Below are 16,020 nucleotides of genomic sequence, written 5' to 3' on the forward strand. Positions count from 1 at the left end.
ATCAAGTCACATATCTACAATGTGTGCAATATATCAACAGCGTCACATATCTACAATGTGTGCATGATATCAACAGTGTCACATATCTACAATGTGTGCATGATATCAACAGTGTCACAAATCTACAATGTGTGCATAATATCAACAGCGTCACAGATCTACAATGTGTGCATAATATCAACAGCGTCACATATCTACAATGTGTGCATGATATCAACAGTGTCACAGATCTACAATGTGTGCATGATATCAACAGCGTTACAGATCTACAATGCGTGCAGTATAGCAACAGTGTCACAGATCTACAATGTGTGCATGATAGCAACAGCGTCACAGATCTACAATGTGTGCATGATATCAACAGCGTCACAGATCTATAATGCGTGCAATATATCAACAGTGTCACATATCTACAATGTGTGCAATATATGTCACATATCTACAATGCGTGCATGATATCAACAGTGTCACAGATCTACAATGTGTGCATGATATCAACAGTGTCACAGATCTACAATGTGTGCCTGATATCAACAGTGTCACAGATCTACAATGTGCGCATGATATCAACAGTGTCACAGATCTACAATGTGTGCATGATATCAACAGTGTCACAGATCTACAATGCGTGCAATATATCAACAGTGTCACATATCATATCTACAATGTGTGCAATATATGTCGCATATCTACAATGCGTGCATGATATCAACAGTGTCACAGATCTACAATGTGTGCCTGATATCAACAGTGTCACAGATCTACAATGTGCGCATGATATCAACAGTGTCACATATCTACAGTGTGTGCATGATATCAACAGCGTCACAGATCTACAATGTGTGCAATATAGCAACAGCGTCACATATCTCGAGATCGATGATGACCATCGTTGTCATCCAGCTGGGGGATGGGGAGAGGGTGGTGGCGGGGTGGGGGGGAGGATGCTTATGAATCTATCTGTGAATGCGCAGATGGCTGAATAGTCCAATCTGCGCACGAAATGTTCGCTGACAGTTGGGGCAGACAAAGACAGGCATATCATTGTCAGGGAGCTTGTTTGCCCGTGACTTTCTGGCCTGTCTCTTCTGAACAGCTGCAGCAGTCCTGTTGGCCTCGCACAACTTGGCGCCTTTGTGCACAGCAGCGCGCCATTTGTCACGGTCCACTGCAGATTCCTCCCAGGAGTCAGGGTTGATATCAAACGCTTTCAGAGAGACTTTCAGAGTATCTCTGAAGTGCTTCTTCTGACCTCCGTGTGATCTCTTCCCTTGTTGCAGCTCGCCATAGAAGAGCCTTTTGGGCAGCCGATGGTCTGGCATGCGCGCCACGTGTCCAGCCCAGTGAAGCTGGGACTGCATCAGGATGGTGAAGATGCTGGGAAGGGTGGCTTTTGCGAGCACCTCTTTGTCTGGGGTCCTGTCTTGCCACTTGATGTTCAGTAGCTTCCTGAGGCATGTTGTGTGGAAGTGGTTCAGCTTCTTGGCATGTCGTTGGTACACTGTCCAAGTTTCGCAGGTGTACAGTAGTGTGGGGAGAACTACTGCTCTGTAGACCTTTAGCTTGGTCTCAAGACTAATGCCTCTTCTGTTCCAGACATTTGCATTGAGTCTACCAAAAGTTGCGCTTGCTCTTGCAATCCTGACGTTCACTTCATCGTCGATGGTCGCATTTCGTGACAGTGTGCTGCCAAGGTATGTGAACCGCTCCACCGCACTGAGTCTCTGACCGTTGACTGTGATGTTGGGCTCAACGTAGGGTTTCCCTGGGGCTGGCTGATGGAGAACTTCAGTTTTCCTCGTGCTGATGGTAAGGCCGAAGTTCCTGCTGGCAGTGGCAAACTTGTCGACGCTGAGTTGCATGTCAGCTTCAGATCCAGCGTTGAGGGCACAATCATCAGCAAACGAAAAGTCTCTGATGATATCTGTCATGACCTTCGTTTTTGCTTGAAGCCTTCTGAGGTAAAACAGCTTGCCATCTGTTCGGTACTTTAGGCCAATTCCAACATCGCCATCTCTGAAGGCATCAGTAAGCATTGCAGAGAACATGAGGCTGAACAGCGTTGGAGCCAGGACGCAGCCTTGCTTGACACCATTTGTGACAGCAAAAGGAGCAGATGTTTCGCCATTGTCCTGGACTCGAGCCTGCATGCCTTCATGGAATTGGCTGACCAAGGAACTAAATTTCCGAGGGCATCCGTACTTGGCCATGATCTTCCACAGTCCCTCTCTACACACGGTGTCGAAGGCCTTAGTGAGGTCGACATAGGTGGAGAACATAGGATCCTGGCAAGTATCTTGCCTGCGATGGAGAGCAAGGAAATGCCCCGATGGTTATCACAGGCTTGCCGGTTCCCCTAATGCGTGCAATATAGCAACAGTGTCACAGATCTACAATGTGTGCATGATATCAACAGCGTCACAGATCTACAATGTGTGCATGATATCAACAGCGTCACATATCTACAATGTGTGCATGATATCAACAGCGTCACAGATCTACAATGTGTGCATGATATCAACAGCGTCACAGATTTACAATGCCTGCAATATAGCAACAGTGTCACAGATCTACAATGTGTGCATGATATCAGCAGCGTCACAGATCTACAATTGTGCATGATATCAACAGCGTCACAGATCTACAATGTGTGCATGATATCAACAGCGTCACAGATCTACAATGTGTGCATGATATCAACAATTTCACAGATCAACAATTGTGCATGATATCAACAGCGTCACAGATCTACAATTGTGCAATATAGCAACAGCGTCACAGATCTACAATGTGTGCATGATATCAACAGCGTCACAGATCTACAATGCGTGCAATATATCAACAGCGTCACATATCTACAATGCGTGCATGATATCAACAATGTCACATGCCTACAATGTGTGTAAGATATCAACAGCGTCACATATCTACAACGATGTGTGCATGATACCAACAGTGTCACAGATCAACAATGTGTGCAAGATATCAACAATGTCACAGAACTACAGTGCGTGCAATATGTCAACAGCGTCACAGATCTACAATGTGTGCAATATATCAGCAGCATCTCAGATCTACAATGTGTGCAAGATATCAACAGCATCACAGATCTACAATGTGTGCAAGATATCAACAGTGTCACAGAACTATAATGTGTGCAATACATCAACAGCGTCGCGGATGTACAATATATGTATAACATCAACAGTAGGATTGTCTTGGTGGACACTTGGCTGTGTCAGTGTGTAATGTGTAGGATGATCTCAGTGGACACATGTCAGTGTGCAGTGTGTAGGAAGTTCTCAGTGGACACATGTCAGTGTGCAATGTGTAAGAAGATGTCAGTGGACACATGTCAGTGTGCAATGTGTAAGATGATCTCAGTGGACACATGTCTGTGTGCAATGTGTAAGATGATATCAGTGGACACAGGTCTGCGTGTATTGCGTAGGAAGATCTCAGTGGACACATGTCTGTGTACAATGTGAAGGAAAATCTCAGTGGACACATGTCTCTGTGCAATGTGTAGGAAAATCTCAGTGGACATGTCTGTGTGCAATGTGTAGGATGATATCAGTGGACACATGTCTGTGTGCAATGTGTAGGATGATATCAGTGGACACATGTCAGTGTGCAATGTGTAAGAAGATCCGAGTGGACACATGTCAGTGTGCAATGTGTAGGATGATATCAGTGGACACATGTCAGTGTGCAATGTGTAAGAAGATCCGAGTGGACACATGTCAGTGTGCAATGTGTAAGATCCGAGTGGACACATGTCAGTGTGCAATGTGTAAGATGATGTCAGTGGACACATGTCAGTGTGCAATGTGTAGGATGGTATCAGTGGACACATGTCTGTGTGCAATGTGTAGGATGATATCAGTGGACACATGTCACTGTGTAATGTGTAAGAATATCCTAGTGGACACACGTCAGTGTGCAATGTGTAAGATGATGTCAGTGGACACATGTCAGTGTGCAATGTGTAGGATGATATCAGTTGACACACGTCTGTGTGCAATGTGTAGGATGATATCAGTGGACACATGTCAGTGTGCAATGTGTAAGATGATGTCAGTGGACACATGTCTGTGTGCGATGTGTAGGATGATATCAGTGGACACATGTCTGCAGTGTGCCGTGTGTAGGAAGATCTCAGTGGACACATGTCTGTGTGCAATGTGTGCAATGTGTAGGAAAATCTCAGTGGACACATGTCTGTGTGCAATGTGTAGGAAGATCTCAGTGGACACATGTCTGTGTGCAATGTGTAGGAAGATCTCAGTGGATACATGTCTGTGTGCAATGTGTAGGAAGATCTCAGTGGATACATGTCTGTGTGCAATGTGTAGGAAGATCTCAGTGGACACATGTCTGTGTGCAATATGTGCAATGTGTAGGAAGATCTCAGTGGATACATGTCTGTGTGCAATGTGTAGGAAGATCTCAGTTGACACATGTCTGTGTGCAACGTGTAGGAAGATCTCAGTGGACACATGTCTGTGTGCAATGTGTAGGAAGATCACAGTGGACACAGATGTGTCAGAGGACTAGATGCATGCTGGTATTGCCATCTGTGGTGCAATGTGATAACTGTTTTCAGGGCCAAGTTCACCTCTCACTTGGTGATTTCACCACAGCTGGCAAGAACAATTTGAACTCACGCGACAGCCTTTCAATGTGGGTCAGGTCATCAGGGTCACTGATACACACTTCAGACAGCCCTGATAACACAGGCAAGTGTAGCGTCTTGCAAAACAGAACCTGTATAGGATGGGGTGTAACAAAACATGCAACTAAAATAAAATAACCGGAGAGAAAGACTGGCGATAGCTGTATGAGTGAGAGCACACATCATCTGTAAACAGTCAGGTACCCTTCCACCTCTTGAGTAATCTCTGTTACCGCATGAGTCTGTTTTTCCCCGTCTGTGCATCCTTCTGTCTGCCCCCAGTCTTTCCTTGCTTAAAAAAAAAGTTGATTCCCAGCACCTGTCCTGACCCACAGGGGTATAAAAACCGGTAATCACGGCTGCAGACTGACATCGTGAGACAGTGTGTCATCAGCACTGCACTCACTGCACTGTGAGATTGGGAATTGCGTGCTGGGCCTCTCGCTCCTCCACTGACCACCTCACGGACTTGGAACAACAGCCTGCCAGGACTTAAGTGAGTTTCTGTCTGTGCCTGGTCTCCAGGGCACAGAGCACACGGGGGTTTTGTGTGAAGTCTGTAGGACACAGGGTGTTTATGTGAGGTCTGTAGGACATAGGAAGTTTATGTGAGGTCTGCAGGACACAGAAATATATTGTATGTTTATGTGAGGTCTTTAGGACACAGGATGCGTTGGTGAGGTCTTTAGGACAAAGGATGTTTATGTGAGGTCTGTAGAACACAGAAATACAGTGGGTGTTTATGTGAGGTCTGTAGGACATAGGATGTTTATGTGAGGTCTGTAGGACACAGGGTGTTTATGTGAGGTCTGTAGGACATAGCATGTTTATGTGAGGTCTCTAGGACACAAAAATACTTTAGATGTTTATGTGAGGTCTGTAGTACACAGGATGTGTTGGTGAGGTCTGCAGGACACAGAGTGTTTATGTGAGGTCTGTAGGACATAGGATGTTTGTGTGAGGTCTGTAGGACATAGGATGTTTGTGTGAGGTCTGTAGGACATAGGATGTTTGTGTGAGGTCTGTAGGGCATAGGATGTTTGTGTGAGGTCTGTAGGACACAGGGTGTTTGTGTGAGGTCTGTAGGACACAGGGTGTTTATGTGAGGTCTATAGGACACGGGATGTTTGTGTGAGGTCTGTAGGACACAGGGTGTTTATGTGAGGTCTGTAGGGCATAGGATGTTTGTGTGAGGTCTGTAGGACACAGGGTGTTTGTGAGAGGTCTGTAGGACACAGAAATACATTGGATGTTTGTGTGAGGTCTGTAGGACACAGGGTGTTTGTGTGAGGTCTGTAGGACACATGATGTTCATGTGAGGTGTGTAGGACACAGAAATACATTGGATGTTTATGTGGGTCTGTAGGACACAGGATGTGTTGGTGAGGTCTGCAGGACACAGGGTGTTTATGTGAGGTCTGTAGGACACAGGATGTTTATGTGAGGTCTGCAGGACACAGGATGTTTATGTGAGGTCTGCAGGACACAGGATGTGTTGGGGAGGTCTGCAGGACACAGGATGTTTATGTGAGGTCTGCAGGACACAGGATGTGTTGGTGAGGTCTGCAGGACACAGGATGTTTATGTGAGGTCTGCAGGACACAGGATGTGTTGGTGAGGTCTGCAGGACACAGGATGTTTATGTGAGGTGTGTAGGACACATTATGTTCATGTGAAGTGTGTAGGACACATGATGTTCATGTGAGGTGTGTAGGACACATGATGTTTATGTGAGGTCTGTAGGACACAGAAATACACAGGATGTTCATGTGAGGTGTGTAGGACACATGATGTTCATGTGAGGTCTGTAGGACACAGGATGTTCATTTGAGGTATGTAGGACACAGGATGTTCATGTGGAGGTGTGTAGGACACAGGATGTTTCTGTGAGGTGTGTAAGACATAGGATGTTCATGTGAGGTGTGTAAGACATAGGATGTTCATGTGAGGTGTGTAAGACATAGGATGTTCTTGTGAGATCTGTAGGACACGGGATGTTTCTGTGAGGTGTGTAGGACACAGGATGTTTGTGTGAGGTGTGTAGAACAGAGGATGTTTCTGTGAGGTGTGTAGGACGCAGAGGGACACATGATGTTCAAGTGAGGTGTGTAGGACACAGGATGTTTATGTGTGGTCTGTAGGACACAGGATGTTTCTGTGAGGTGTGTAGGACACAGAGGGACACATGATGTTCATGTGAGGTGTGTAGGATATAGGATGTTTCTGTGAGGTGTGTAGGACACAGGGTGTTTCTGTGAGGTGTGTAGGACACAGAAGGACACAGGATGTTCATGTGAGGTGTGTAGGACACAGAAGGACAGAGGATGTTCATGTGAGGTGTGTAGGACACAGAAGGACACAGGATGTTCATGTGAGGTGTGTAGGACACAGGATGTTTCTGTGAGGTGTGTAGGACACAGGATGTTTCTGTGAGGTGTGTAAGACATAGGATGTTTCTGTGAGGTGTGAAGGACACAGGATGTTTCTGTGAGGTGTGTAGGACACAGGATGTTTCTGTGAGGTGTGTAGGACACAGAAGGACACATAATGTTCATGTGAGGTGTGTAGGACACAGGATGTTTCTGTGAGGTGTGAAGGACACAGGATGTTTCTGTGAGGTGTGTAGGACACAGGATGTTTCTGTGAGGTGTGTAGGACACAGAAGGACACATAATGTTCATGTGAGGTGTGTAGGACACAGGGTGTTTCTGCGAGGTGTGTAGGACACAGGATGTTTCTGTGAGGTGTGAAGGACACAGGATGTTTCTGTGAGGTGTGTAGGACACAGGATGTTTCTGTGAGGTGTGTAAGACATAGGATGTTTATGTGAGGTGTGTAGAACACAGGATGTTTCTGTGAGGTCTGTAGGACACAGGATGTTTATGTGTGGTCTGTAGGACACAGGATGTTTATGTGTGGTCTGTAGGACACAGGATGTTCATGTGAGGTGTGTAGGACACAGGATGTTTCTGTGAGGTGTGTAGGACACAGAAGGACACATAATGTTCATGTGAGGTGTGTAGGACACAGGGTGTTTCTGCGAGGTGTGTAGGACACAGGATGTTTCTGTGAGGTGTGAAGGACACAGGATGTTTCTGTGAGGTGTGTAGGACACAGGATGTTTATGTGAGGTGTGTAGGACACAGGATGTTTATGTGAGGTGTGTAGGACACAGGATGTTTCTGTGAGGTGTGTAGGACACAGGATGTTTCTGTGAGGTCTGTAGGACACAGGATGTTTATGTGTGGTCTGTAGGACACAGGATGTTCATGTGAGGTGTGTAGGACACAGGATGTTTCTGTGAGGTGTGTAGGACACAAACATTGTTTGCAGGGATGGAGGTAGGAATGGGTGTGGCGGTCACAGGCGGTCTGTGTCTGGGACTCGTTGGTCTTCTCCTCTGCTGGTTCAGGTCTGTTTGGTAGTCTGTCTGTCTGTCTGTCTGTTCTTCTGGCCTGTTTGTTTGTTAGCACGTCTGTCTGTTGTCATTTAGTCTGTCACTCTGTTCACATGTCTGTCTGTTGGTCGGTCGGTTTTTCTGTCTGTATTTGGCCTGTTGGTCGGTCGGTCTGTTCACATGTCTGTCTGTTGCCCTTTATGTCTGTTACAGTCTGTCAGTCTGTATGTTGGTCAGTCTGTGTTTTGCTGTGTGTGTCAGTCTACTGTCTGTGTGTGTTTACCTGGCTGTCTGTTGGTCTGTTTGAATTCTTTCATTTCTCTGTCTGTTACCTGTCTGTCTGTTCTGTTGGCCTGTCTGTGTGTCAGTCTTTCTGTTGGTCTGCTTTCTCTCTCTGTGTGTGTGTGTGTGTGTGTGTGTGTGTGTGTGTGTGTGTGTGTGTGTGTTCACCTGGCTGACACTGTATCGCCTGGTGTGTAGGAGGACCAGGAGCCAGTTCCAGACCATAGAGAAGATGGGTCTGCCGGGACCTCGCCCCTCCCTCCTGGGGGGCAACATGAACTGCATCACCACCAAGGTGGGCACACTGACCCCCCTCCTGCGTGCATCATTATCACCGCCACTGACATCTACACCATCATCATCATCGTCATCATCATCACCGCCACTGACATCAACACCATCATCGTCATCATTATCATCATCACCGCCACTGACATCAACACCATCATCATCACCATCACCGCCACTGACATCAACACCATCATCATCATCATCACCGCCACTGACATCAACACCATTATCATCATCACCGCCACTGACATCAACACCATCATCATCATCACCGCCACTGACATCAACACCATCATCATCATCATCACCGCCACTGACATCAACACCATCATCATCATCACCGCCACTGACATCAACACCATCATCATCATCACCGCCACTGACATCAACACCATCATCATCATCACCGCCACTGACATCAACACCATCATCATCATCACCGCCACTGACATCAACACCATTATCATCATCACCGCCACTGACATCAACACCATCATCATCATCACCGCCACTGATATCAACACCATCATCATCATCACCGCAACTGACATCAACATCATCATCATAATCACCGCCACTGACATCAACACCATTATCATCATCACCGCCACTGACATCAACACCATCATCATCATCACCGCCACTGACATCAACACCATCATCATCATCACCGCCACTGACATCAACACCATTATCATCATCACCGCCACTGACATCAACACCATCATCATCATCACCGCCACTGACATCAACACCATCATCATCATCACCGCCACTGACATCAACACCATCATCATCATCACCGCAACTGACATCAACACCATCATCATCATCACCGCCACTGACATCAACACCATCATCATCATCACCGCCACTGATATCAACACCATCATCATCATCACCGCAACTGACATCAACACCATCATCATCATCACCGCCACTGACATCAACACCATCATCATAATCACCGCCACTGACATCAACACCATTATCATCATCACCGCCACTGACATCAACACCATTATCATCATCACCGCCACTGATATCAACACCATCATCATCATCACCGCCACTGACATCAACACCATCATCATCATCACCGCCACTGACATCAACACCATCATCATCACCGCCACTGACATCAACACCATTATCATCACCGCCACTGACATCAACACCATCATCATCATCATTACCACCACTGACAACAACAGCAGTGACAACAACACCATCATCGTCATCACACACAGTAACAACACCATCATCATCACACACAGTAACAACACCATCATCGTCATCACACACAGTAACAACACCATCATCATCACACACAGTAACAACACCATCATCATCACACACAGTAACAACACCATCATCATCATCACACACAGTAACAACACCATCATCGTCATCACACACAGTAACAACACCATCATCGTCATCACACACAGTAACAACACCATCATCGTCATCACACACAGTAACAACACCATCATCATCACACACAACGACACACCACCACCACCACCATCATCATTACCACCGTTGACAGTGACGTAAACAGTATAATGACCATGACAACATTTGTAGTTACACGTCCATCAATCTTCACACTTTCTGACACTGACAGACAACCTTGCAAAACAGAAGATATATATATATAAGAGGCTGTAAGAGAAGAAGTAGTGGAGTCAAAGAAAACATACTGAAAGGACACCTGTGTATAATACTCTCTCTCTGTATCTCTCTCTGGCTTTGCCACTCTCTCCCCCTTATCTCACAACTCTCTTCCATCCGCATCTTCGTCTTTGCTTTGTATTTCTCCACGCCCCCAACCTTCTCCCACCCACCCCCTCCGCACCTCCTTCCGCCCCGCCCTTCCCTGCTTTCTATCCCCCCATCGCTACCCCCCCCCCCTCCCTCCCTCCCCCTTCCCCGTCCACCACCGACCTCGTCTTCTCTCCTTTCTGTTTCTCCCCCTGTCTTCTCTGCATTCTATCCCCCCACCCCCTCTTCTTCATTTTCTACCTACCCTCCCACCCACCCCCACCCCGGTCTTCTCTGATTTGTACCTCTCCCCTCTCCCTGTGTGGGGTGGGGGTCAGATGATAGAGATATATGTATATATATATATGTATGTGTGTGCTGATACTTCCAAATATACATTGTGGAGGAGTATAGTTCTGGAAGGGTGGAAAGGAGACTTTCTGAAATTGTGCTTAGTGGGTGTGTTTGTGTGCACATGAGTGGTTCACGAGCGTAAGTGCTTATCTGATAGAGTGTGTGCTGCGCGTGCACGTGTGTGTGTGTGTGTGTGTGTGTGTGTGTGTGTGTGTGTGTGTGTGCGCGCGCGCGATACAGACCAATTGTTTGGGTGTGCAATGGTTTCAGTGTCATGAAGGCCTGTACTCTGCTTTCAGGGGTTTGGCGCTGCTTTCAAGGACTGGGAAAAAGAGTTTGGTCCAGTCTATGGGTAATTCATCCTGCCTCTCTGTCTGCCTGTGTGTATACTGTCTGTCTGTCTCTCCGTCAGCTTGTGTATACACTGCTCTGTCTGCCTGTCAGCACGTGATGCCCATCTTTCTGCAGTTGTCTGTCTGTTTATTGTGAACAAACATGAAAGAAGAAAGAATGTGGATGCTGAATAAGAAGACTGAAAATGTTCCAGTCCTTTTTTTTTTTTTTTTTTTTTTTACAATCGCATCAACCTCAAAGGTATTTCTCAAACATGCAAGCAAACTGAAATTTGAAAAAAGAGCAATGTTAAAACTTAAATGCTTAAAAATTGGTATCTGTAAGAACTTAATATTTCAATAGCAATAAATATTGATATTGTATGTATTATAGGAGTCTAAGTTAATTGAAACCACAACAAGCAGTCTAGTCTGTGTGCGTGTGTGCTTGTGTGCATGCTTGTGTGTGTGTGTGTGTGCGTGAGTGCGTGCGTGCGTGCCTGTGTGTGTGTGCGTGTGCGTGTGTGTGTGTGTGTGTGTGTGTGTGTGCGTAAAACAGTAAACCATGACTCAACAATCCATGATCCCATTTCAGTAGTGTACGCAATTATATACATTGTACATGTTTCCACAATTTGTTTAAATAATCTTCAGTTGTTCAGCACGACGCATGATCAAAATGCGAGCAAAAGCCAAAAGAGCATCAAGAAGCATAAAACTTATTCTGTTCCCACAAATGTTTCCGTACAGAGTTGTTTTTAGCTCAGACGTATTTGCTGCTGTGTCCACTGTCATCTGTCATCCAGCCCTTGTGGAACTCTACCTGTGCAGGATTTACCGCGCCAAGCAGGCGTCCATTGTGGTGCACGACCCTGACATGCTGAGGGAGATGATGGTGAAGCAGTTTGAGGCCTTCCCCAACAGAGCGGTCAGTGAAGCAAGGCCTGTGTCGGTCACTGCTCTGCCCTACACGGCAGGAGGCACAGTGACCTGTGTTGGGTGTTCTGCTGGATGTTGTCACACTGTTGAGGGACGGGCGAGACGGAGGGAGGGAGGGATGGTGTGTGATGGAGAGGGATGGTGTGTGATGGATGGGGATGGTGTGTGATGGGGAGGGATGGTGTGTATGTAGAGGGATGGTGTATGATGGAGAGGGATGGTGTGTGATGGGGAGGGATGGTGTGTATGTAGAGGGATGGTGTATGATGGAGAGGGATGGTGTGTGATGGAGAGGGATGGTGTGTGATAGAGAGGGATGGGGATGGTGTGTGATAGAGAGGGATGGTGTGTGATGGATGGGGATGGTGTGTGATGGAGAGGGATGGTGTGTGATGGAGAGGGATGGTGTGTGATGGAGGGGGATGGTGTGTGATGGAGAGGGATGGTGTGTGATGGATGGGGATGATGTGTGATGGAGAGGGATGGTGTGTGATGGATGGGGATGGTGTGTGATGGATGGGGATAGTGTGTGATGGATGGGGATGGTGTATGATGGAGAGGGATGGTGTGTGATGGATGGGGATGGTGTGTGATGGATGGGGATGGTGTGTGATGGATGGGGATAGTGTGTGATGGAGAGCGATGGTGTGTGATGGATGGGGATGGTGTGTGATGGATTGGGGATGGTGTGTGATGGAGAGGGATGGTGTGTGATGGATGGGGATAGTGTGTGATGGAGAGCGATAGTGTGTGATGGATGGGGATGGTGTGTGATGGATTGGGATGGTGTGTGATGGAGAGGGATGGTGTGTGATGGATGGGGATGGTGTGTGATGGATGGGGATGGTGTGTATGTAGAGGGATGGTGTGTGATGGAGAGGGATGGTGTGTGATGGAGAGCGATGGTGTGTGATGGATGGGGATAGTGTGTGATGGAGAGCGATGGTGTGTGATGGATGGGGATGGTGTGTGATGGATTGGGGATGGTGTGTGATGGAGAGGGATGGTGTGTGATGGATGGGGATGGTGTGTGATGGAGAGGGATGGTGTGTGATGGATGGGGATGGTGTGTGATGGATGGGGATGGTGTGTGATGGAGGGGGATGGAGAGGGATGGTGTGTGATGGATGGGGATGGTGTGTGATGGATGGGGATGGTGTGTGATGGAGAGCGATGGTGTGTGATGGATGGGGATGGTGTGTGATGGATTGGGGATGGTGTGTGATGGAGAGGGATGGTGTGTGATGGATGGGGATAGTGTGTGATGGATGGGGATGGTGTGTGATGGATGGGGATGGTGTGTGATGGATGGGGATAGTGTGTGATGGATGGGGATGGTGTATGATGGAGAGGGATGGTGTGTGATGGATGGGGATGGTGTGTGATGGATGGGGATAGTGTGTGATGGAGAGCGATGGTGTGTGATGGATGGGGATGGTGTGTGATGGATTGGGGATGGTGTGTGATGGAGGGCGATGGTGTGTGATGGATGGGGATAGTGTGTGATGGAGAGCGATAGTGTGTGATGGATGGGGATGGTGTGTGATGGATTGGGATGGTGTGTGATGGAGAGGGATGGTGTGTGATGGATGGGGATGGTGTGTGATGGATGGGGATGGTGTGTGACGGAGAGCGATGGTGTGTGATGGATGGGGATAGTGTGTGATGGAGAGCGATGGTGTGTGATGGATGGGGATGGTGTGTGATGGATTGGGGATGGTGTGTGATGGATGGGGATGGTGTGTGATGGATGGGGATGGTGTGTGATGGAGAGGGATGGTGTGTGATGGATGGGGATGGTGTGTGATGGAGAGGGATGGTGTGTGATGGATGGGGATGGTGTGTGATTGAGAGCGATGGTGTGTGATGGAGAGGGATGGTGTGTGATGGATGGGGATGGTGTGTGATGGAGAGCGATGGTGTGTGATGGATTGGGGATGGTGTGTGATGGAGAGGGATGGTGTGTGATGGAGAGGGATGGTGTGTGATGGATGGGGATGGTGTGTGATGGATGGGGATGGTGTGTGATGGAGAGGGATGGTGTGTGATGGATGGGGATGGTGTGTGATGGATGGGGATGGTGTGTGATGGAGAGGGATGGTGTGTGATGGATGGAGATGGTGTGTGATGAAGAGCGATGGTGTGTGATGGAGAGCGATGGTGTGTGATGGATGGGGATGGTGTGTGATGGATGGGGATAGTGTGTGATGGAGAGCGATGGTGTGTGATGGAGAGGGACGGTGTGAGATGGATGGGGATGGTGTGTGATGGAGAGCGATGGTGTGTGATGGAGAGGGATGGTGTGTGATGGATGGGGATGGTGTGTGATGGAGAGCGATGGTGTGTGATGGATTGGGGATGGTGTGTGATGGAGAGCGATGGTGTGTGATGGATGGGGATGGTGTGTGATGAATTCGGGATGGTGTGTGATGGATGGGGATGGTGTGTGATGGATGGGGATAGTGTGTGATGGAGAGGGATGGTGTGTGATGGATGGGGATGGTGTGTGATGGATGGGGATTGTGTGTGATGGAGAGGGACGGTGTGTGATGGATGGGGATGGTGTGTGATGGATGGGGATGGTGTGTGATGAAGAGCGATGGTGTGTGATGGAGAGCGATGGTGTGTGATGGATGGGGATGGTGTGTGAGGGATGGGGATGGTGTGTGATGGAGAGGGATGGTGTGTGATGGATGGGGATGGTGTGTGATGGAGAGGGATGGTGTGTGATGGAGAGGGATGGTGTGTGATGGAGAGGGATGGTGTGTGATGGATGGGGATGGTGTGTGATGGATGGGGATGGTGTGTGATGGAGAGAGAGGGATGGTGTATGATGGAGAGGGATGGTGTGTGATGGAGAGGGAGGGATGGTGTGTGATGGAGAGGGATGGTGTGTGATGGAGGGGGATGGTGTGTGATGGAGGGGGATGGTGTGTGATGGAGAGGGATGGTGTGTGATGGAGAGGGATGGTGTGTGATGGAGAGGGATGGTGTCTGATGAAGAGGGATGGTGTGTGATGGAGATAGAGAGAGGAATGGTGTGTGATGTAGAGGGGTGATGTATTATACAGAGACATGGTGTATGATGGAGAGGGATGGTGTGTGATGGAGAGAAATGATGTATTATACAGAGACATGGTGTGTGACGGTGTTACAGAAGACGAACATCACGAACCGTTGGCCGCTGTGTGACATGCTGCAGTTCACGGAGGACGAGCACTGGAGACATGTCCGCAAGACGCTCAGCGTTGGGTTCAGCTCTGGAAAACTCAAATCGGTACGGTCACCTGTGATACTCCTTTATATCATGTAGAACGGTTAAGTGCTGGTCTGTGTCTGTGTGTGTGTCTGTGGTAGGCTTTAACGTTGGCATTTTCTTGACTAATACACACACACACACACACACACACACACACACACACACACACACACACACATCTATCTATCTATCAATACCTGTGACATGTGATGGACAGATGTGTGACATGATGTGGTCTCCAGATGCAGGATGTATGCTGACATGTCTGTGCAGATGATGCCAGTCATCCAACGCAGCTGCCGACATCTGTCCGAGCGTGTTGCCCAGCTGGCAAAGAATGGACAGGAAGTGGACATCAAGGAGTAAGTGTTATTTGTCCTGACCACACAGACACCTCACAGGTAATACACAGACACCTCACAGGTAGAACACAACACGTAACCCACACCTCACTCGTAGCACACACACCTCTCACAGGTAATACACACCTCACAGGTAACACACACACCTCACAGGCAACACACTCACCTCACAGGTAACACACACCTCACACCTCACAGGTAACACACACACCCCCACAGGTAACACACACACCTCACAGGTAACACACACCTCGCACCTCACAGGTAACACTCGCGCCTCACCGGTAACACTCGCGCCTCACCGGTAATACACACACTTCTCACAGGTGACACACACCTCACAGGTAACACACTCACCTCAC

General features: G+C 48.0%; 1 protein-coding gene across 1 annotated transcript in view; it reads left to right on the forward strand.

Annotated features, from left to right (window-relative positions):
* Positions 1-5,021: 5,021 nt before the first annotated feature.
* The window catches only part of LOC143284003 (cytochrome P450 3A9-like), a 29,892-nt gene continuing 18,893 nt past the window's right edge, over positions 5,022-16,020 (forward strand). The window contains exons 1-7 of the mRNA XM_076590521.1: positions 5,022-5,171; positions 8,009-8,087; positions 8,553-8,649; positions 11,066-11,118; positions 11,930-12,026; positions 15,195-15,314; positions 15,570-15,658. Coding sequence (XP_076446636.1) covers positions 8,011-8,087; positions 8,553-8,649; positions 11,066-11,118; positions 11,930-12,026; positions 15,195-15,314; positions 15,570-15,658 — 533 coding nt within the window. The 5' untranslated portion in view covers positions 5,022-5,171; positions 8,009-8,010. The remainder of the gene's footprint in view (positions 5,172-8,008; positions 8,088-8,552; positions 8,650-11,065; positions 11,119-11,929; positions 12,027-15,194; positions 15,315-15,569; positions 15,659-16,020) is intronic.

The sequence above is a fragment of the Babylonia areolata genome, chromosome 7 (assembly GCF_041734735.1).
Source record: "Babylonia areolata isolate BAREFJ2019XMU chromosome 7, ASM4173473v1, whole genome shotgun sequence".
NCBI classification, from domain to species: domain Eukaryota; kingdom Metazoa; phylum Mollusca; class Gastropoda; order Neogastropoda; family Buccinidae; genus Babylonia; species Babylonia areolata.